The sequence below is a fragment of the Ursus americanus genome, chromosome 3 (genome assembly GCF_024610735.1).
Source record: "Ursus americanus isolate L20-20 chromosome 3, mUrsAme1.1.p, whole genome shotgun sequence".
Taxonomy (NCBI): domain Eukaryota; kingdom Metazoa; phylum Chordata; class Mammalia; order Carnivora; family Ursidae; genus Ursus; species Ursus americanus.
The window spans coordinates 21,954,243-21,977,288 of record NC_142129.1 but is presented as its reverse complement, the minus strand read 5'-3'; the positions used below and the strand labels follow the sequence as shown (position 1 = coordinate 21,977,288).

The window sequence follows — 23,046 nt, the reverse complement described above, 5'->3', positions numbered from 1 at the left end:
CCTTCTCATATCTTTTCTTATTTCACCTTTCTCGCCATGCCCAGGAGCATGACTGCCCAAGTGGGGCAAGTTTCCTCCTGGACCCAGTCACGTGTCACGTGTTTCTCATTTCTGGACCTTTCTCATCTTTCCCTACCACCAGGTTGTCCTCAGCCAATCCTCCCTGCCTTAAGACTCACTCCACTCAGACACCCTCTTTTCCCAGAAGCTTTTACTGATTCTCCAAGTATATTCATTCCAAGTCCTATGACTACTGTTTACTTGTTAGGTGCCGGGCACCTGAGGATGAATTACAGCCTCTGTCTCTTGGTTTCTGTCTTCTCCCTGATACCCAAGAGAATGAAAAACCAAGTTAATCCAGGAGTTTCTTTCTTTTTTTTTTTTTTAAAGATTTTATTTATTTATTCGACAGAGAGAGACAGCCAGTGAGAGAGGGAACACAAGCAGGGGGAGTCGGAGAGGAAGAAGCAGGCTCCTAGCAGAGGAGCCTGACGTGGGGCTCGATCCCAGAACTCCGGGATCACGCCCTGAGCCGAAGGCAGACGCTTAACCACTGTGCCACCCAGGCGCCCCAATCCAGGAGTTTCTTAAACCAGAAACACCTTACATGTACACCTTTCCCCTTCAAGTAAGTACTAGAGAATTCTAATCCCTGGATTTAAAGTGTGTGCAGAGGAAGAATTTGACACACAGAGGACAGAAGAAATTTCCTGGTGTCTGTGGTGGATTCTTGCTGGGCTGAACATAACGTGTATGAACGATGAAGTGCAATAAAGTATGATTCCTAAAAACAGGTAGTTCGATCTTCCTCTTTTGCAATGAAGAACAAAGTCAGATCAATGTAGATTTATGTTTATAGACAAGGAAAAATCACCTTTGTTGAAAAAAACCTTTGCTTAAAAATCAGAATGTATGGGGGCGCCTGGGTGGCTCGGTCGTTGGGCATCTGCCTTCAGCTCAGGGCGTGATCCTGGCGTTATGGGATCGAGCCCCACATCAGGCTCCTCCGCTGGAAGCCTGCTTCTTCTTCTCCCTCTCTCGCTGGCTGTCTCTCTCTCTGCCAAATAAATAAATAAAATCTGTCAAATAAATAAAATCTTTAAAAAAAATCAGAATGTATGGTATCGTTTAATCTTCAAGAAAAAGCTCTAAAACATAGAAATTTGGAAAGATATACACCAAATGATTTTCTTCGGGTGAAGGAACTATTGGTGATGAAATAAAATTTCACCCAAACTCAAAATTTTTATCCAAACTCTCTATAACAAGCAATTTCATTGTAGTAATCAGAAAGACATTTTCATTTTGGGAAAAAGCACGGGAACGAGGACATCAATTTGGTACAAATGCAGATGGATCACTTTAGAAACAGTTCAAAATTGAATATTAAAAGGCCTTCTGTTTTGTTTTAACATAGAGTGAGGACAGGAATGGGCCACCTCTACAGGGAGATTCAGCAGATGTGGACTGAGTGATTGTAGTGTTTCAGGGTAAACATTACAAAAATAAACAAATGAGCAAACTAATGGAATGTGATAGACAGGATGCGCACATAATTACTATAAATGCTGTGTCCTTTTTTGTTTGTTTTTTGTTTTTTGGGTTTTTTGTTTTTTGTGTGTGTGTTTTTTTTTGTTTTTTTGTTTTTGGTCAGAAATGCAGAAAGGACTTTAACCTCAGGTCTATTAATCTGGCTTCTGTCACTAGTCAGAGATAGTGGCACTTTATGTTCTGAATCATAAATACATAATTGCCCTTGGTATGCCCTAGCAATTTTGTTTTCTTTCCATCAAAGTTTGTTATCTCATTGCAGGAATGGAAAATGTACGGGTTGGTGATATCACACAGGTGAGTGTCTACAGCCTTGAGAACTTGACATGCAGGTGGGAATTCTACCATGTGGCCATTGACTTGAGTTCTTACACAACCTACAGATCGGCCTCCACCGCGGGCCCTATAAATAAAGTTCAGGAGTGACATTGAATTCTGGACTCTGGGAAGATCCTTGACCATGAAGTTGATATTGGTTTTTGGTGCCCTTCTGGGGCAGATCTACTGTCGAGAAACATTTGTGGGGTAAGTTATGCTTTCTGGTGCCTGTTTGAACTTTTTTTTTACCTGATTCACAGGGTCTTACTGGATGTCGCAGAATAATGGGTGTAAGCGTTCAGCATTTTCAGAGAAGTTCTCTTACATTTAGAGAGGGAAGAGTGGGAATAACAGAACTGAGTGACCTAAGAAAGAGTTGCATGACATCTAAGGGAAAAAACAAAGTGAAATCCGAACACATACCTTATTTCTCCCTCTCCTGGTGATCAGAATATAGGGATGATAAGCGTCAGTGAAAATAAAGCAGTCTGGCTGATGTCTCAGCGCCTTTCCGTAAGTGATGGGATACCCTCCCCCACCTCCTCCCGGTCATTCTGGGCTTCGCCCTCCAGGTCAGCCCATCATCAGATCTAGGGCCCAGGCCAGGGAACCTCACAAGGTGGGAGGACCAGGGCTGTAGATTTCAGCCCAAAGGCAACTCTCATGGCATCATAGGATTCACCTTTGCTCTAAAGCACTTTGGTTTGAAGATTCTATGAAAGGCTTTAGGCAGCATTTCTTGAAGAGCATTCCAGGGAATTAAGGAAGTGGTCAAATAAGTTTGGCCCAAAGAAGTGGGTGGTCGAATAAATTTGGGAATCAGAGGATTTAACAAATTATAGAATTTCTAGTGACTTTTAAATTCGTGTGCATTATAAATCTATAAGAAGGGATCTAGGTTGCTGCATTTACCCATTTTTTTTTGATCATCAAACTTCTCCTCACTTTTTTTTTTTTTTTAATATGCTGAGCAACTCAAAGGGCTACTATTCCTTAGAACACACACCAGGAAATATTAGCCCAAAGCAGTACTTTTCTCAGTGCCTTCCCATTACAAAGGAGGGCTCCTGGGTGTCTGCACCAACCAAAGGGAATGAGACTCAAATGCAAGAATTTTCAGATCATGGGGCAGATGGATACTTGTAGGCAGAAGAGCCTTGAAGATCTCACACTCTATTACTTACGTAGAATTCACTGGAAATTGCGTGGTACTTGGTTTCAGAAGACCTGGGTCCTGGTCCTTGCATATGGCTCTTTGTACCAATCCTTTCCCCATTGCATAATTGCTCGGGATAGTGACTCAGGAAGTCAGCCTACTTGCAGAAAAGACAGAGGAGAAGAAATCTCTACTGCCAAGGAAGGGCTATACGAATCCAGATCTACTCCCCAACTTCTTTTCCAAGGGTATGTGTTTGCTTGTTTTGCAACTTCTCTTTCCTGCCAAGGTGTTCTTGATACCCTTTATGCTTCATTATGCGTGTGTATGAGTGTGTGTGGAGAGCACACCATGATTTTTCAGGGTCCCAGTTGTCTTTGGCGTACCCCAAGCTTGGGCCACATGAATGGGGTTTGGAGATGGAACTCTTAATACATTCCAGTTAACAACAATAAAACATCCTAGGTCTACCCAGATGTGAATTCGATTTCCTCTTACAAGCACCAACCTAATTATTCCGCTTAAAAAACAAAACAAAACAAAAACCTCATTTCTGAAAAGCAGGAACAGACAAGTTTTAAAAAGCTATTGCTTTATGACCAGCAGGTGTTATTTTATAAATAATCATTAGCTAAAGGAAAGGTAACTTTAATGGCAAGCTTCCTGCTAGGAGTAGGTACACCTCTTAATTATTATCTAGATACCATTTCCTTGGGGGGAAGTAAAGCCATTCTACCAAGTCTTCATTCTGGGGATGTGGGTCAGTATACGATTTATTAGTTTCTCGATTGTCGAAGAGATTATTAACTGCTCCATTAACCTCCTGCATGCAGAGAGTAACAGGAGCAGAAAGAAACAGGAAACAGTGTCCAGGTTTTACTTTTAAGGTCATGTCTGTGGTTAATATTCTTAGGGACCAGGTTCTTGAGATCTCACCAAGGAATGAAGAACAAGTAAAACATCTGGTGGAATTGGAAGCTGAAGAACACCTTCAGGTAGCCGTCCTAGGGGGAGCTTCTGTTTCCCAAAGTGACTCTTCCACAGTTAGACACGATGATTGGGATCTCTTACTTTGGACTGTATCTCATCTTCTCTGACATAGCGTGGAACACTTACTCATGGAGCTGGGACGCAGAAAGCCTGGGCTCTAGTTTCGACTCTGTGACACTGGGGAAGTCACCTACCTTCCTTGTGTCTCATTATCCTATTCAGAATAATGAGGATAACTATACCATTCTTCTATGTCACAGGTTTATTGTAAGAGTGCAAAGAGATCACATGTGAAAGTTACTTTGAAAAATTGTTGAACAGCTTTAATGCATTATTTCCATCCTAAAATAATTTACAGTATTAATGTTCTATTATGAAATGAATTAGATTGCTTGAATGTCAACTGTTAAAAAAAAAACAACAACTGCCAAGGTTTTAAATAAACTTTGCCTTCTGCCAGTTTTAATATCAAACCATAGGGGGGACAAACAATAGGATACATAGGCCCCTGCTTGGATATTTAAAAACCCTCTTGCAATATCAGAGTGATTCTACAGTGATTTTAGTCTTGTGGGCTGGAGGTGAAATAGACACAAATTGATTTCTGGAAACCTGTCCATTTCCCTGGAATGACCCACTTATTGCCTCGGCCTTTTACCCCTTCCAGCTTGATTTTTGGAAACCACCCACGATCCCAGGGGAGGCAGCCCATGTCCGAGTTCCTTTTGTGAATGTCCAGGCAGTCAAAGTTTTCTTGGAGTCCCAGGGAATTGCTTATTCCATCATGATTGAAGATGTTCAGGTAATTATCCTACTGACCATCCTTCCAGAGTCTTGCTGGTCTACATGAACTGAAGATGCATCTTTTTTTCTCCTCCGGTACCCTCTGCCAGGGAAAAGGACCCGTGGGTGCCACTGGGGCTTTCCTGCAGTCTGGGCTACCTTTGACACTGTCCCTCACCCTTTTGCATTTGGCGTAAGTGGGATATAGTAATAAAAATCTTAAGGGAAAGGGCAAAACAGAATCTTCGGCATGAAATATAAAGTGCAAACTGAAGGGTGTTCGTTTAAATAAAAGTAAAACGTGACTCACTTAGTTTTTAATTGAGGGTTAATTCGGGCCCTGGGTTCCCAGAAAGGTAGGAAGAGCCATAACACAACCACAGGACTGACTGTCATCCTCTATATGTGGCATCTGGCTGGCCAGACGTCCTGCTAGTGCCTCATGCCCTTTCAGGATGCTGCATTGCATGACCCCAGAATCTGTATGACAGGGAGAGGATGCTTGGGACTGGGGACCTGAGTGTTAGCATTGCCCTCACAACTGCAGATGCAAATGGATTGCTGTAAACTAATCGTAGGTGTGACTGGTTTGTCTTAGGTTCTGTTGGACAAAGAGAATGAAGAAATGTTACTTAATCAGAGAAGACAACGGGATGGTAACTTCAACTTTGAGGCTTATCATACTTTGGAAGAGGTAGGTGTGTCAAAATGACCATCAGGGAATTGGGATGTTTTTTCCTCTGATGACAAGGCTTTTGTTTCTACCGGGTGATGTAATGGGAAGTATTCTCATATGATTTCCTAACTTCCCCAGTTTTCTCTAGGATTTCACACCCAGTATCAGTGTCACTGCTTGAAGGCAGGACCTGAAGCCCACTTGCCCATCCCAGGAGCCATTCCATTTTTGGGAATTGTTTAGGAGTGTCTTAAGTGTGGGGTGCCTGGGTGACACAGCGCTTAAGCGCCTGCCTTCGGCTCAGGGCGTGATCCCGGCGTTGTGGGATCTAGCCCCACATCAGGCTCCTCCGCTATGAGCCTGCTTCTTCCTCTCCCACTCCCCCTACTTGTGTTCCCCCTCTCGCTGGCTGTCTCTATCTCTGTCAAATAAGTAAATCTTTAAAAAAAAAAAAAAAAAAAAAAAGGAGTGTCTTAAGTGAGCACACAAACAGCCTCTCCTGCCGATGAACCTCTCCCTTCAAGACCCCTCTGCGGATATCTGACCTGTGCTGCCCACAAAGCCATTTGAGAGCTGAGCTTCCTGGCTGCCACTGATGATGGAATCAGGGGATACCCTGACACCTCTGACTTTCCACCAAGGACTGGGTTCCTAATCTGACCAACGCTCCGAGACCTAATAGTAGCAAACTCTTGCGAGGTCTCTCTTGTCTTTCCTGAGTTTTGTTGGTGTGAAGAACACCCCTTCCTCCAGCTGGGTCACACACTGCCACCTGGACATCTGGGCAGGGCTGTACTTGCCTCTTTGTGACACAGAGCTTTTCTTGGGGTTCACTGGGGTCCATTTGCCTAAATGATTTGGAGTGGGGGAATGGAAGGGAGGGGAGAAGAGATGGGGGTTGGAGGGTAACAGGGTGAGGTGGGGGAATAGGACAGAGCCAGAGAGAAGGTATCGGTAGGTACTCATCTCCTAAACCAGCAATTCTAAATGCAAAGAAGTCTGAAACTAATTTTTTTCCCCCTGATTTATTTGGTGGCAAAAGCTGACCTGACCTAAACTCATCTGGGGGCGAATTCTGACCTGAACTGACTTGCTACTCACTTGTTTCACTGCCAGAAATTTAATGTCTCTGAATATGGAGCAATGCCACATGTATAATATACAATATAAGCTTCCTCTGGTCTTTTTTTTTTTTTTTTTTAAGATTTTATTAATTTGTTTGACAGAGAGAGAGAACAAGGGGGAGGAGCAGGGAGAAGCAGGCTCCCCGCTGAGCGGAGAGTCAGGGCCTGGGCTTCATCCGGGGACTCTGATATCCTGACCTGAGCCAAAGGCAGACGCTTTACACTGAGCCACCCAGGCGCCCCCTTCCTCTGACCTTTCTAAAAAAAAAATTTTTTTTTCTTAATTTGAAATATGTATGGCCCCTAATGGTTTCAGATAGGGGGCTGTGAACGAGTACAGAGAATGAGGGGTCAAGGGCGTGAAGAAAGGAAGATGCTCGCTCGCTCTTTCCTTCGCCTGGTCTCACAAATCGGGGTCCGGGTCCCGCGGAGAGCAAGAGCCCGCAGCGGCTAGAGGGGCCGCTTTCATGCGGGTCCCCCTCCAGACAGGCCCAGGCACGTCGCGGTCCGGCCGTGGACACGGCTTGGGTGCCCGCGCTGCACAGCATTCCCGTCAGTCTGGCCAGTCGGAGCCCAAGGAGCCGGTGACCGAGGGGCCTCGGGGGCCGGCGCCCTGTCGCCAGGGGCCTGAACCAGCCCCCGCTGCCTTTTGTGGCGCCGGCCTCCACATCCACCTTTGTTGGGGGGTGTTGCCGGTGCCACCTGTGTCCCTCTGCTCGTGAGGGCAAGCAGCTCTATGGCCGGGGAAGCCGTCCCTCCGTGCTGGGCTGAGGAAAGCCACAGGCAAGCCAGACAAGTGCCATTTTGTTGGAAGCACAAAACTGGAGCGAGCCGGCTCCGCCGCCACAAAATGGCTGCCCCCTCTCCAGCCCCCGCGGACGCCCGGTGCCTCGTCCCGTCTTAGCTGTGAGTCCAGCGTCCCTAGTCCCGCAGCATCTGCCGCGCTGCCCTCTCCGTTCCCGGAGGGAATGGAAACGGAGGCGAGAGAAAAGGCACGAATGGTTGCATCACATCATTCATTTGCAAATGTCTTATTTGTCTTACACATTTCAGATTTCCCAAGAAATGGATAACATCGTGGCTCAGCACCCGGGTCTAGTGAGCAAAGTGAATATTGGCCATTCTTTTGAAAAGCGGCCCATGAACGTGCTCAAGGTACACAGGCGCAGCTGTGGGTTTTCCTCCCGAGGTTTCTAGAATCTCGCCGCTCCCAGGCGGGCCGTCAGTCCCGGCTCTGCCTGCAGAGCGGTTCCTTTTTTTTTTTTTTTTCCTTTCTTTTTTTTCCCTTCCCTTTTCTCCTCCTAACCGGTCCTTGCTGGTTTTGAGTATCCACCTCCCCACTACCCCCACCCCCCTTTCTTTTTCTTTTTCTTTTTCCTGCGCAAGCTGACGCAGGTCTGCAGGAGTGAATTAATGCTCTCATCTTGATAGATTCGCTCGCAGGGAACCAGAGGCGAACGCGCCAATAGGAACAGAGGAAGGGGGAGGCGGTGCGGGCCGCAGGGCGAGGGGGGCGGATGGAGGAGGTGACGGGGGTCCCAGGGCGAAGGGGGGGGATGGAGGAAATGACGAGGGCCCCAGGGTGAGGGAGGTATCGCGGTGGTGGTGCGGGCCCCGCCGTGAGGTGGGGGCTTTGGGGGAGGTGGTATGGGCCCCGGGAAGAAGGGGGGAGATAGGCGTGGGGGTGCGGGCCTCAGGGTGAGCAGGGGGGATGGGGGAGGTATTCTGTAATTAATCAAGGTGGGAGTTCTATACCTTGTTTCCCTTTTCTTCTTTTTCTCTTTTTTAAACCAAGAGATTAAAAAAAAAAAAAAAAGATAGAAAGAAAAACAAGGCGCCAAATACTTGCCTGAGCTGCATTTGAAAACAGAAGCGTTCCTGCAGTGCCCGGGAGGGTGACAGGGCAACTAAATTGCACAGGCAAATGCCCAGAAAACGAAGGCATTTGTTGCTAGTTTGAAAAAGGTTAGGGTTTTACTCCAACCTGTCACCTCTGACAGCCTTAGTGCTGGTAGTTTCAAGCTTTTTTACTTTGCCTGGAAAAAGAGTGAAATTTATTTACCAGGTTTCCTAGAAAGAGTTTGTGAAAGAGGAGGAAAAAGAGAGAGAGAGATAATGTCACAACTCCCTACTAAATTTGGAAATGTTATGGCTGAGAACCAACGGACTCATTGGGACAGATGGATTTCTCCAGAGTGTTTCTCCCAAAGCAGGCTTGAGAGAAGTGGTTTGCCTGCTTTATGACACCGTGGTACATTTGCTAATATTTACTACCTTCTTTAAAAAAAATTTTTTTTTTCCTTTTCTCTATTTCTCCTACCATTGGGCCAGGAAATCCCAGATTCTCCTCCCCCTTGGATTGTCCTGGCCTTCTCTAGGGTAGTTCGTGGGTGAGAATGTTATGTGTTTTTGAAAGTGCCCTGCTTTCTACAGTTGAGCTCTTTGGAGGAAAAGACATGAAACACTTGTAACTAAAACTCTCGAAGCCCATGAAATGTAATTTTTAGCAAGGATTTGCATTTCTCATTTACCTTATCTGCTATGTTTAGAATGCAGCACAGAGATAGAAGTTGATGGTGCAAAAATAATCTTTTCCTCCCCATTTACTGATCCAATTGACAAAGCCACTCTTCCAAATAAAACCGAGACAGTTAGATCATAAAATTTAAACTCTGGAAAGCACCTCTAAAGCCTACCATCCTGTAGGTTATCACAAGCACTTTTATTACAAAAATAACACAATCATTGCAAAAATTGGAAAACAGAGAAACAAAACAGGAAAAACATCCCTATATTCCTAATTCCATGACTGTGGGGTGATAGCTCTTCATATTTTGTTGTATATCTTGCTATTTTTCTCTTCCTCCCCCACTTCCTTTTTCTCATGTTTGTGTGTGTACATACATATACGCACATGAGCTAGCCTTTTAATAGAATCAAAAAGGCATCATACTATTTTGTAACCTGTTTTTTATAAAATTGACAAGTGATTTCATGTCTTTATATTATCTTCAATGAGTTTTTATAAACATCACGGGAGAAAAAGCCCATGCCCTCTTGTTAGTCTGCATTTAAACTTATATTAAAAGCAGGGGACCAGAAAAATCACACGAAATAAGAGTTAATCGACAGCGTCTCTGTCTACACCTCCTCCTTCTCTCTCAATCACATCAAGTACGGAAAGAGGGACAGACGAGGCCCCAGGGGAAAAGAGCAGGGACAGGAGCCCGCAGCAGTGGAGCTGTTCACATTTCCACACTGTTTTTTACAGTTCAGCACCGGAGGAAACAAGCCAGCCATCTGGCTAGACGCCGGGATCCATGCTCGCGAGTGGGTTACACAAGCTACTGCACTGTGGACAGCAAATAAGGTCATTTTTTCCTAAAATTCCTCGATTATTTTGACTTTCTGGGGTTAGGCCCCACCTAACCACTCAGCGGTCTTTGCAGTCCTAACGGCTGATGCTCTCAGCAAGCCTTTCTTTGCACAGGCAGGAAGCAGGCCCGTTCAACCTTTTTTGGATTTTCGGTATTGCCCCAGCCAGCATGCTGGCACTGTCCCCGGGCTGCCGGCCACTGTGTACTCTGTTAACAGACACAGCCAGAAGAGATTGAGAGGGTGGTAAGTAAGGACCCCAGGAGTCAGATTTCAGCATAAGAACAGACTAGAGAAAAATTGCTTTGCTGCCTTGGGCCCTGAGGGCTGAGGGACGATGTGCTAGAAATCTATAAAATCACCAAAGGGGCTCAGATGGAAAATATAAACAGGTGCTAGAAGAGTTTACTTTGCCCTACAGATCCAAAGTGAAATTAGGTAAGGGTTTTTGGGTTTTTCTGAAAATGTTCCAAATCTGATTTTGAAGTCGGAGTGTCGCAATACCTTTCTTCCACATGTTCATTGGAATTAAGAGTCAGGACAGTGGGCTGGGTGTGACCTAGTCTGGTATTGCTTAAGTAATTCAAAAATGACACGCTATAAATCAGAATGTTAATTCATGAGCAAAGGAAGTCAATCCACATCAGATCATTCAAGCATGTGCAACCACGTGCATACAGACTGATACATTTTTCCCTTCAATTAAAATGCAGTTACCTTTAGGGTATTATGAAATGGATATTTAACAGTTGAATAATAATGCCTTAGGATGGCTGAGCACAGGAAATGAATAAATTTTAATCCAGCAGAAACTTCAACTCCACTGCAATTGATCGCAAGTAGAAATTTAATTCCCCAAATGGAATTTAACCGGTTCTCTGTATCTTTAGAAAAGTCTCTACACATTTAAGTAATCTGTTGTTCGCCGTGAGTACTTTTGGAAAGCTGGTCTGTGTGGTGATGAAGGAAAACTGAAAAAAGGTCTTTGGTTCATAGACCCCTATAAGCCACATACACCATTGCAAAATGCTTTCCCGGAATGAATGGAAAGAATTCTACTTTTGAGAGAGACTGGATAAGTGATATCTGGGCTTTACTTAATATAAGTAAGTTATTCTGACTGGAAATAAAAGTATAGATGTTGGCATATTAAACACATGAGCATCACAGGAGACTGGGCTGTAGTCCTAGCAAGCTCTCGTTGACCAGCAGTGGTACCTAGTTCATGTCTGGAAAAAACATGCCTTAATATTCCATCCTGTGTTCCCCGGTGAAAGAGGAGGGTGCAATTGACATATATGTTGTCTCTGCTCAGATTGCCTCTGATTATGGAAATGATCCATCCATCACTTCCATTTTGGACACGATGGATATCTTCCTGCTGCCCGTCACCAACCCCGATGGATATGTGTTCTCTCAAACTAAAGTAAGCCTGGACCCTTTAATTCTTCAACAAGAATTTATGGAGATGTGTAGGAACTTAAAAAACAAAAGTAACCTTTCTGTTCTTGATTTACCATAAGCGGAATGCGTCATTTCTCAGTAGTGGCCCTGAATTGAGGCATATAGTGGAGTTTATAATCACCTTTTATTCCGACACACGATGTCTTTACATATTGCCTCGGTCAGAGCCCATTTCAGCTATTAGGCTGGGCTATTAGAGCTCAGTGTTCACCGTGAGTCACCTAGGAGATTTGTTCCAATTCTCTCTGTGTTTTTTTGTGGTGGGATTGCTGGAAAAGAGGAGGCGGATGTTACCTGCTGACAATTAGATTGCAGTAGGATTTGGGTAGGCAGTACAATGCATTTAGCATTTTACTTACAATCTGTAGAAGAAATCCTCTGTAATATCACTAAAAGGAGTTACGTAGATTTTTTTTTTCCCTTTAAAATCTTATCACAGAACCCCATTGTGGCAACTGTGACCCCACATATATTCAAAGTGAATCAGAGCTTCAAGTTTATTTCTGGAGAGAGCTGACTACGATAGTGTTTTTCAACGTGTGTTCAAAAAGAACTCGTACAAATACTAGTACTCGTCTCATGAGATATCCTATGAATAGAGGGCTCCACAGTCAAGTTTGGGAAGTACCGCCCACCATATCCCTCTCCCGGAGCGGCATAAAAAAACACGAAAGCATTAGAAAACTCTTAGAAGTGCTGAAGTACATTAGCGAATTTAGCTCTGTATTTTCCTGAAATAGTCTATCACAGAACTCTTGCTCTCTCCCCACTTTTGTTGTTGTTGTTTTTATTTTTTGTTTTTGTTAACATTGAATAGAACTGGTGTCCTATGGAAAATGGTTTGGCAGGTATTGATTTGAGGAGATGGGGAATTATTTACTTCTCATTTCGGTGAGACGACCAAGAAGCTCCTCGCAGAACCCCAGAGGAGGAGTATTTGACACCTCTGCGGGCAAGGGAAATCAATGTAATTCCAAAGTGTAATTCCCCAGGAGGGAGCAAGGGAAATGAACAGGATTCTAAAGGGACCTTCTCATGAGGCCAAGTGACCGTCTTCCTTTTTTTTTTTCTGTCTTCTCTTTCGGTTGGATTTTAAAGAATCGTATGTGGCGGAAGACCCGGTCCAAGGTATCAGGAAGCTTCTGTGTTGGTGTTGATCCTAACCGGAACTGGGACGCAGGTTTTGGAGGTGAGCGCAGGGACTTGCCCCCAGGGATGGCCGGAAGTTGTCTGGCCAACTAGCAATTTTGCAGCGCTCTGCAGTGCTGTCAGCCTGCTAAGCCCATTCAGGATTGAAGCCATTTAAAAACCTATTTGAAAAACACTTGAGTAAATTCCCTTCACAGGCGCGCAGCGCTGTCACAGATCTCTGAGCAGCATTTAATATATTTTGTCTCACATCTTAGTTTTCCCACAAGCTGTAGCCCAGCTCGGCTTCGCTTCCGAGTTTTCAGAGCAAGACTTGGCGCAATGGCGGGAGGCCTCAGGAAGGCCTGAACCAACCACTAGAGGGGGTTAGGATCTATTCAGAGGAGAAGCATTACATCATCTCTGGATGTTTCGAGAAAGAAAACTAAAAAGAAGTACAAATAGGATTAAGAAATTGATTTTCAAAACAGATTCAAAGAGAAAACATTGGCTTGCTGCTCGGGTTTTGTTGACTTGTGGCTCTCATTTTTGGGGTTCAGTGGCAGCCTGGTTGGGGGGTTCCTTTATGCGTTTAGGGACCAGTTAAAACTCCTATGTTTCTCTAATCACAGAATTGAAATTTGTTTGTTTTTTCCTCCCTAGGTCTGGTCCCAGTAAGGTTAGAAACTGTCTTTTTCACTGCACTATTGCTAACACCTAGTACGGTGTCTGGAGCATAGAAGGCAATCACTAAATATTTGTAAGACAAATGAATTAATGAGAGTTATCGAACCAAGAAAAGACCCACTCGGGAATTGTGACAGGATATGGATGAGTGCCAAGTTCATTCATCACTCTTATAATAGTTTTTTTTAGCGTAGGGAAAAAAAAAGCATCAGATCCAAAATACTGAACAATGCCCAGGAATTCAATGTCAGATATTTTTTCCTGAAATATTATGGTTCTTATTAAATAATCTTGAAATAAAGTGACAGGTTGTATTTATACTTTGTCTATATCGTTTAGAGACTCTGGGGAGCCCCAGCCCCTCCCGATACCCTCGAAGTTTCTCTAGCATTCAGAGCGCTGGCCAGGCCACAGTGGACTACTGTGTTAGTCACGAGTAACTCCAGTTGCTGAGAAAATCAAGGCCAAAGGTGGCCTTGTTGTCAAGTGCGGTTGTGATTTCCTCACCGCAGAAAGGGTGTCAGAGGTTCCTTGCATTTGTGGCTTTGTGATTTAGAAGTACAGATGCATAGAATCTTCTACTCTTGGACGCTAAGAATTGGAAGAAATCCCAGAAAAAGAGCTTGCTCAACTCCCACCCAATGCAGGAATTCCATCTATAATGTTAAATCTAGCTTTTCTTCCAACAACTCCCACAGAGAGGAGATGATCTAATTTGATAGCTCTTTCTGCCATATAGAGGAACCATGTTTCTAAAGAAGAGATGCGTCCAGAATCACTTCAGTTTGGCCTCCTGTGCCCTTAGAGAGCGACTCCATCTAATGTAGGGACAGTCTTGCTGACTTCCAGAGGAGGAACTTAGGGGTGCACGGTAAATGTATCCATACAGCACCTCCTTAAAGCTTACTGTTCCTCCTGCGTTTCTTCTGCATCCCATCAGGACCTGGAGCCAGCAGCAACCCTTGCTCTGATTCCTACCATGGACCCCATGCCAACTCTGAAGCTGAAGTGAAATCCATAGTGGACTTCATCAAGAATCACGGGAAGATCAAGGCCTTCATTACCCTCCACAGCTATTCCCAGCTGCTGATGTTCCCCTATGGGTATACATGTACCAAGTCAGATAACTTTGATGAGCTGGTAAGTTTCCAAAACCGAGAAGACTGCGATACAGGCAGAGATTTGAAAGACTGGTTATGGACTTTCCCAAATTCAGTTCCCTTGGGAAACACAATTCCTGAAATGACTGTTGCCTTAGTCTAGATGAGCAGGAGCTTCAGTTTGACCGTAAATCCCCAGGATGTGCTTTCTGTTGCTGAGGAAATGACCACTTGGATTTGGACCTGAGGCTCTTAGATCTGTAATCAAATGCTGTCAGATGCTGGGTGCTAAACAGTACCGTCTCCTAGCTCTTTGCCTCATAGCCTCCTGGTGCTTTCTGCTCTGTGACCGGCCATCGTGTGGCACAGGTGTGTGATGCTGGGCGTCAAACACTCCCTTCCCTAACTTGCTACCTTCCGTCATCTTTCGTGTTTCGGGAATGAGCAAACTGGTGGCGGCCTGAAGTCAGATGGTGACATCTCAGGGGGCTACTTACAGTTGAGCAAGAGCTATCCCCAGCTGAAGAGAATGTGTGGATATTCCCAATTTGGCTTTTTAGGCTTGGTTTTTGAGACCCATATGTTAGAGATAAACCCTGAGATGGAACCTTTTGGTCAGTTTTCTTTCTAATACGGTATTGTCAGCAGCTCCTGGCAGAAATGGAGTAAATTATTCCCATTCAAGTGTATCTTTCATCTCATCTGTCGGATGTTAGCCCTGTAGGGCAATTTTCAGGGTTTGGATGGAGAGTATTACCACTCAAGGCCAAATCAAGGGAAAAGAACCTTAGGATTGAAAAGAACCTAAAAGGTATTTTTAGTAGACCTCGATGACCTTAAATTATCCAAACTGGATGCTCACATCTCTGCCACATAGTCATCCAGCCTGTGTTTGGACAGTCTCCTGCCTCCCAAGGGATTCTGTTCCATGTTGGGGCAAATTTGATTGTTTGAGTTCTTCCTTATAGAGAGCCCAAACCTTCTCCTTATGGTTCTTACCTGCCAGCCCTGGTTTATCATCTTGCTCCCTTTGAAAAGAAGCAAATCTATTAATCACTTGAAGACCAGTAACCTGCTTCTGCTAGGTTTTTCCGTATCCCTACTCCATCCATACCCGCAGCTCCTTCAAGCCCTCATAATATGGCCCCAAGTTTCCTCACCATTCTGGTTTGCCATTTTCTGAGCATGCTTTGGTTAGTCTCTGTTCTTCAAGGGTAGCTCCCAGAAGTGAACGTAAAACTTGCGGGTTAACCAGCACGGAGCAGAGCGTGACCATAACTGCCCTCCTCCAGACCGTGCACTTCTGCTTAAACAGTTGAGGGTCACATTAGTTTTTTGGCCGTAGCACCGTGCCGTTGACTCATGTTGGGCTCATTGACAACTGAAACCCCCAGGCTCTCTGAGGATTCTGCCGAGCCAGGTTTCCCCCATCTGGTAATTGTACAGTTGTTTTCCTGGACCCAAGTTCAAGACCTTACATTTATCCCTAGCAAGGACAGTAAAGCCTCAATCAGTCAAAATTGGAACCCTCAAATAATGGAAAATATTTTTCTGAGCTCTACTTGGAAAAAGAGACAATCATAGGGAGCTAAGCCAATGTAGGGATCTAGCAAAAAAAACAAAACAAAAAAACAACTTCCCGGGTACATCTTGGGGTCAGTACGTATTCTCTTTAGCCCCTTACTCCCTATTTCCATCTACAACCCTGAACAAGGAGAGATGGTGGCAAAATAATGACCCTGGTGTATTTATTACGAACACCTGGATCATCAAATAAACAGCGAAGGTCTTTGTGTTGTATTTTCGAAGCCAACAGAAGTGAGCTAGTGTTTGCTTCTCACTATGACTGAAGTGAAAGGGCGTGGTGCTTAAGCCTAAGTTAACCAGAGAGTCCAATATCAGACGGCCCCATTCTACATTCTGCCCTTGGGCATTTGATCTTCAAGAGGCAAGTATTATCCATCTACCTTTCTTTGGTTCTCTCACTCTAGAATGAAGTGGCCAAAAAGGCTGCCCAGTCTCTGACCAGCCTGCACGGCACCAAGTACACAGTGGGGCCTATCTGCTCAGTCATCTGTGAGTATCTAATGTGCTTTTACAAATGCCCACTAAGTGGGCACCCTGTGATTTTGGGCCAGAGCCTCTCAGTGCCCTGATGTGAAAAGGCTAGGTCTTCGTGTATGGCACCCAGTCCTGCCTTGTTTTCCTCCATGAGGTACTATGTGATATCTGGAACAAAGAACTTCCTCAGTATTTGAGCTCTGTGTGTTCCTCTCTGCTTGTCCAGATCCTACCAGCTCACTGTCATTATGTGGAATCTCTTTGCCTGAAAATAAGATTTTGTCAAGACTTGGTCCTAAGTGACCACTTCTACTAATTATTCCTTTCTTGGCTAAGAGGGGTACACCCTGAGTGATGCCATGGACTGGGTTGTAGGGGCAGAATGGGGGCGATTCTTTAAAAGGACCCAGATATTTCAGTGGATAGACTCTGTTGCAGCCATTTGTGCATGTAGAATTTGGGGAGACAAAGGGGAGGATAAGTCAGGAATACTGCCAATGTCAGGAATAAAGCTGGGGAGCCTGCTGTCAGACTTTCTGAGACTCCCCTCTCCCACGGTGGATTGGGATAGAAACAAGAAACAACTGCAGTGCTGCGGGAAATCCTGACGCACCCATGCAGATTCTGAGTCCCGCCAAGGGGTCTCCCCACTGCCTTATGGGCAAACCCAGAAATTCAAGACAGTTGAATGCTCAGGAGTCTCCTAGTGCTCCCCCACCCATGGGCCCTTTGGAAACAAATGCCTCTTACAGGCACACACTCTGTTCAACACACTTTTATTAAGCCTCTACTATGTGCTAATCATTATGCCAAGTACTATGGCCATAGAGAACCCACAGAAAACTCGGTTTAATGTGAGAGACGAACAGGAAGACAAATGAATGTCAGTGTGCTATGTGCAAGAGTAGGCTAGACGCAGTACAAAAGTGTTAGAAAGTTGGGAGGATTTGACAGTGGCAGAATCAGGAAAAGCTACATATGGAAGGGGGCAGGATTTTGATGGCTGCTCACCAAACAGCTAGAGGAGGGGAAAAGAACGGGCCGTTCTGGCTCTTTGACAGTGTGGGCAAAGGCAGAGAAGCAAGAAACTGCATGATGGGGCTCTACAAACCACAAGGATGTTTGGGACCACTGGAAGAAAGTGGGAACAAGGGGAGTGGGGATTCAGGTTTTTGGGTGCTGTGTTAAGGAGTTACAGACTTAACCCAAAGGATTCTGGAAGCCTCTTGGAGAGTTTTCAGCAGGCAGTGAGTGTGTTGAGGCACCGTGTTTTAGATACAACACACTAGCAGCAATGTGGAGGATGGAGTGTGATGGGCCGGAAGTATGAAATTCCCGCAGCAAGAGTAGGACTTGTTCAGGGGGACGTGGTGGTCCGCACTAGAGCAGTCATGGAGTATCTAGGGAGACATGAAGCAGGGAAAACCGAAAGGCTTTGGTCATTCATTAGATGTGGAGAGTTTCTCACTGAAGGTCATTGAACGGGGCCATTAACAGAGGGAGACCTCCAGGAAGGAGAAAGAGGGGTGGGGTTGGAGAGAGAATGAGTTCAGCTCTGGGCAGTTGAGGCTGAGATAACTGTAGTGTTTTCGAGTGGGAATGTCCTGTAGGCTTTGGGCCACATGGCCCTGGGATTCTGTGGAGAGAGAGACTTAAGAGTAGTTGACATAGAGAGGATGGTTGGAACAGGAGAGCAAGGACATCACTTGGAGCGGGAAGAGCCTTGGGCAGAGGGGCCAAGAAGCTTGTGTTTCAGAAGCCAGGGGAGGAGCAGTTGTTGGAAAGGAGGCAGTGGTTAACAACGATGAAAGGCTACAAAGAGGTCAACTATGACAAGGAAGGAATATTTACCCCTGGATTTTTAGCACTAGCTTATTGGTGACCATAAGCAGACTGTTTCATAAGCACGGTGAGGGTCACTGGAGGAGCGAGCCCATGGGTTGCGGGAGAGCGGAGGTCTGGTGTGTGGACTGCTCTTTGGAAGAGCCTAGATGAGAAGGGAAGGACAGAGAAATGGAGGGTTTCTTTTCTGAGATGAGAGACTGATTTATTGACTGTGGGAAAGGGACCAATAGAGAGGGAGAGGTGGAGGATACAGGAGAGAGAAGAAATGAGCAAACTGCCATTCCACAGTGGGGGAGAAGAGGGACAAGAAGGAGCCAAGCAGAGGTGGGTAGATCAGGCTTGAATAGGAGAAGCGAGTCTGCAGACAGGCTGGAGGCACCGGCACAGCTACGTGTAGGAGGGTGGTGGTGGGAACCTAAGGGAAGGCACACTTGTTCGTCCTGGTTTTCTTAATGGTAGTCTTGGAGAGCGGAGCAGCAAGAGTTCACTTAGCGTATCTAGAACAATTGATGGAAATCCAAAAACTGATCATGAAAGTTCCCTCCCCCCCCAGATTATGGTTTTTCTTTTCTTTCTTTCTTTTTTTTTTTTTTGCTATTATGAGACATTTAAAAGACTTTATAGAAAAAAGAAATCTAATCATCATCACATTTATTTTCATTAAAAGTTTTGTCAATGAACACAAATATATTTATGTAGTTGTAATCAGTGTCTGTGTTCTATTTTGTGTCTAGCCTTTTTCAATTAATGTGATTTCCTGCACAGTTCTACGCATTCCCACTCTAGGTTTTTGTTATACCAGTAGGTTGCTATGCCCCTTTGTATTGTCTGCCAGATGGTACGACTGCATGTTGGTACAGACACGTTGGTACAGACTTCTTTTTCTTTTAGATGATCCCTTTGGTGTATGTTCTCAGGGCAAGATTACCAAGTCAAATGGAATGAATGGATTTGGAGCTCCTGTGACATATTTTTTAGGCTAGTCTCTGGGAAGACTGATCTGCTTACAGTCACCCCAACCTTTTAAAGCATGTTCTGTGTGGGATTGTCCTCTGCTTTGGCAGAGGAAGCCCTGGGGAGCAGGGCCCTCTGACTGGTGGTGCTGGGGAGGAGGGCCGTGATGGCCCCTGAAGGCCGAGGAATGTGTGCCGTCTGTGTTGGGCAGCCTTGGAGTGGAGGCTGGAGTTGAGAATGTCAGCAGAATGGCATCCTGTGCTGTCCACATGGGATCTCAACTCTTTTATTACAAAGAATCTACTTTTTCACCTTTCTCATTTAAGGCATGTCCAAGTGAGGTACACCTTGGAAGGCTGAGGTTTAGTGTGCTTTTCTTGGTAAGGTTACAAATATTTCTAATAAGCAAGCATCAGACATGTGTAGGGTTTTCCGTCTGATGTTTTGGAACCTGACCATTAATGGTCAAGCAAGTTCAGGCTGCATTTTGCCCAGAGCTGACTCTGTTATCCATGATTCTGGCCTCATGCCAGCTTGGACCAGCACTGCCTCTAAGAACAGGTCCCAATTAAGTACTTTTTGCCTCCTGCCCTAGATTGGTATGTAGCTCTGGGCTGAACACCTGCTTTGCTCCACCCAAGAGGTGGCTGGACTCCTGTGGTGGGTGAGACATTTCCTGGGTAGTTTCTCACCTGGAAAGGGCTCTGAGGAGCTGCACTGCAATAGGAGAAGTTGTCACCTGAGTTCTTTCTCAGAGAGGTAGAGGATGAAAAAACCCAGACCTTGGGAATAGAGGCCTGGTGTTGAGTTATAGTTCTGCTGCTTTGGAACCGAGTGATCTCGGGCAGGTCACTCATCCTCTCTTGTTTTTTTTTTTTTCATCTGTGAAATTGGTTGTTGAGAGGCTGAAAAGATAGGATGTAGAATAAAAGTGTTTGCGAACTATAAGAAGCTGTATAAATGTTGCTTGTTAGTTTCCTGGTGGATTACTCCCTTCTAGGTACCTCTTACCTTTCACGTGGTCTGACTTTTTTTGATAGGATCCTAGTCATTTATTGATGACGGTGGTTATAATCACAACTGAAATTTATTGAATGCTTAGTCAACATACTTTATCCCAGCTCCTTCCCTTAATTTCTCGGAGCCTCAGTTTCCTTATCTGTAAAATGGGAATAATACTAGTATCCACCTTGGGACCCATGTGGGGATTAAATCAACCAATTTAGCATACTACCTAACATATTTTAGTAAGTGCTCAACAAGTGTTGGAATCATAGACATAATGTTCTCCCGTTTAATTCTCCCTGTGAAATAAACACAGTGGTATTATCCATATTTGACAGATGAAGTCTTTGGGATTCAGAGAGGTTAAGTGCCTTAGGTGACCCAGCTAATAATTTGCAGAATCAGGATTCAATCTGAAGCCAGTGTTCTGTCCACCATGGACCTCTTAGTGGGATAGGCTGTAGGCAGGTAGCATAAGTTAGTAATTTTGGTACCCAGGAAAATTCAGTTCAAGTCAGCAACCATTTGGGTGAAGGCAAAGACACAAATCACAGGCATTTATAGTGTTAATTTATAATATTAACCACTAACCTCATTTTTTCCTGGTACAACACTCTGGTCTCCCCCTCCACCCAGCCCCATTCTTAGGGACTAGGTGATTGCCTCCATCTCTGCTCCCAACTCTTCCATTTGACCTCTACCTGCCTTCCCTGGGAGGGGCCTCAGAGCCTGTCCATTGCTCAGCTCTCCTGAGTCATGATTGCCATCAGTCTTTGTAGGTTAATGCCACCTTCCTTCATCATCTGTCACGCCAGTGGCCACACGTTACACAGGTGCACATTACTTTACTGGTGTAACCCATCGTGTATAGGTGCTGGGCATGTTATTTGATATCAGAATAAAACCTGCTACACCCTTATGCTGAAAGTTCCCTGATGGCAGAGGCCAAATCTCCTACTCTATCTGTCCTCCCTCCTCTCCCATAAGAGAAAATACAGTCTACATCTGCACTCCTCTAAAGAAGGAAGCAGGGTGGCCTCCTTAAGGTGTAGAAGATGCCAATTAGGAGAGCAGGCAGGATTCCAAGTGGGTGGGTGAAGCCAGAGGCTCCTAAAAACACCAAAGGAAGGCTAAGTATAGCGTCCATTTGAATAACACCTTTTGCTTTTCAAATTAATCTTGTTTTTTCATAAGCATGACCCCCTGTGAGGCTATCCCTGCTCTCAAGGTCCATGCAGAAGGGCCTGACTTATCTTTGGTAATGGTGAAACCTAATATAGAGGTTATATAGGGGGAGAGGACAGCGGGAATGGCATAACCAGACTTCATTCTCATTTGCCCTTCAGACCAAGCCAGTGGAGGAAGCATTGACTGGTCATATGACTATGGCATCAAATACTCATTTGCCTTTGAACTGAGGGACACGGGTCGATATGGCTTCCTTCTGCCGGCCAATCAGATTTTGCCCACAGCCGAAGAGACTTGGCTTGGCTTGAAGACAATCATGGAGCATGTGCGAGACCATCCCTATTAGGGCTCTGGGAAATAAACACCATTAAAAGCTCTTTGGTTTGAAGCACAGTTGGGTTGTGATTATTCCTTTTTTTAATCCTGATCTTGGAACACTATTTATTTGATTTATGTTGCCCTAAAACATAACAAGCCACTGAGCTGTACCCCTTCATCTTTAAAAACAAACAAACAAACAAACAAAACCCATCCCGAGCAGAAAGACTCCCAACATAGTTTAAAAATTAAAAAAAAAATTGTGGTAAAATATAGAATCATAAGATTGACCATTTTCACCATTTTTAAGTGTGCAATTCAGTGGCATTAAGTACATCACAAGGTTGTGCCATCATTATCATCATCCATCTCTGGAAATTTTTCATTATCCCAAACCGAAGCTCTGTACCCATTCAGCAATAACTCCCCATTCTCTCTTCCCCCAGCCCCTGGGATCCTCCATTCTACTTTCAGTCTCTATGAATTTGCCTATTCCAGGTACCTCATATAAATGGAATCATATAGTATTTGTCCTTTTGTGACTGGCTTATTTTACTAAGCATGCTGTCCTCAAGGTTCATCCATGTTGTGGCATGTGTTAACCCCTTCACCTTAATAGAGTAACATTTTGGAGCTAGCAAGGGACTTTTGAGTTTCTTTATTCAATAAATACTAATTAAACAACTACATTGTGCCACACATTATCCTAGGTACTGAAGTATCCTCTGGCCCCATTATTGCCTTTGGCTTTTTCCCATTTCTAGATGCTGCATTGTAAAAACAAATGGGGACCCAAACCAATGACACTCATGCCTCTTGGTCACCCCATCAAAACTGGGTCTCAGATTCCATATAATTTCTTTTTAGACATTCATTTCCACTAGGGATTGAGATTTTCTACATGTTGATGGCTTTCTTTGGGAGCAGAATGTGGGAAGTGAATGTCAGCTTGCCTAGAATTCTGGGTATTTGATTCCTTAGTTCACATTTCTTGCAGATTTAGCTCTCAGCTTCCCTTGTTATTAATTTCAAAGCTGAAATTTATCTTGGAGTCCAACCTATGTTATGGACCAGGGTGGGCATAGGAGTTCACTTTCAGTGCTGGAAGGACGAAAGAGTCCTGATAAAGCCCCGAGCTCCATAATTCTTGACAAAGATGTTCCTTGACCCAAACTTACTTGGGCTTCTCTGAGCCCTCTTTTTCACTAGTCATTGTCCTTGGGCCCTAAGTCAGTCTTAGCAAAGAATCCTGCTAAGTCACCCCCCAGTCCTTGCTATCTGATTGAATTCCTCATCCTCCACCTTTGATGACTAAGTCCTTGG

The 23,046-nt window shown here is 44.7% G+C and overlaps 1 protein-coding gene across 2 annotated transcripts; it reads left to right on the top strand.

Moving 5' to 3' along the window:
* Window positions 1-1,969: 1,969 nt before the first annotated feature.
* CPA2 (carboxypeptidase A2) lies at window positions 1,970-21,798 on the top strand. 2 transcript variants are annotated; one of them, XM_087860831.1, is made up of 12 exons: window positions 1,980-2,076; window positions 3,166-3,273; window positions 3,939-4,020; window positions 4,683-4,817; window positions 5,397-5,492; window positions 7,652-7,753; window positions 9,870-9,968; window positions 11,289-11,399; window positions 12,536-12,626; window positions 14,193-14,392; window positions 16,344-16,428; window positions 21,564-21,798. In XM_087860831.1, the coding sequence occupies exons 1-12, from the start codon at window positions 2,012-2,014 to the stop codon at window positions 21,749-21,751; spliced, it is 1,362 nt and encodes a 453-aa protein (XP_087716957.1). In that variant the 5' UTR covers window positions 1,980-2,011; the 3' UTR covers window positions 21,752-21,798. The 2 variants fall into 2 exon arrangements, with proteins under 2 accessions (XP_045648599.1, XP_087716957.1); XM_045792643.2 differs by lacking the exon at window positions 3,166-3,273 and having other exon boundaries at window positions 1,970-2,076.
* The last annotated feature ends 1,248 nt before the right edge of the window (window positions 21,799-23,046 follow it).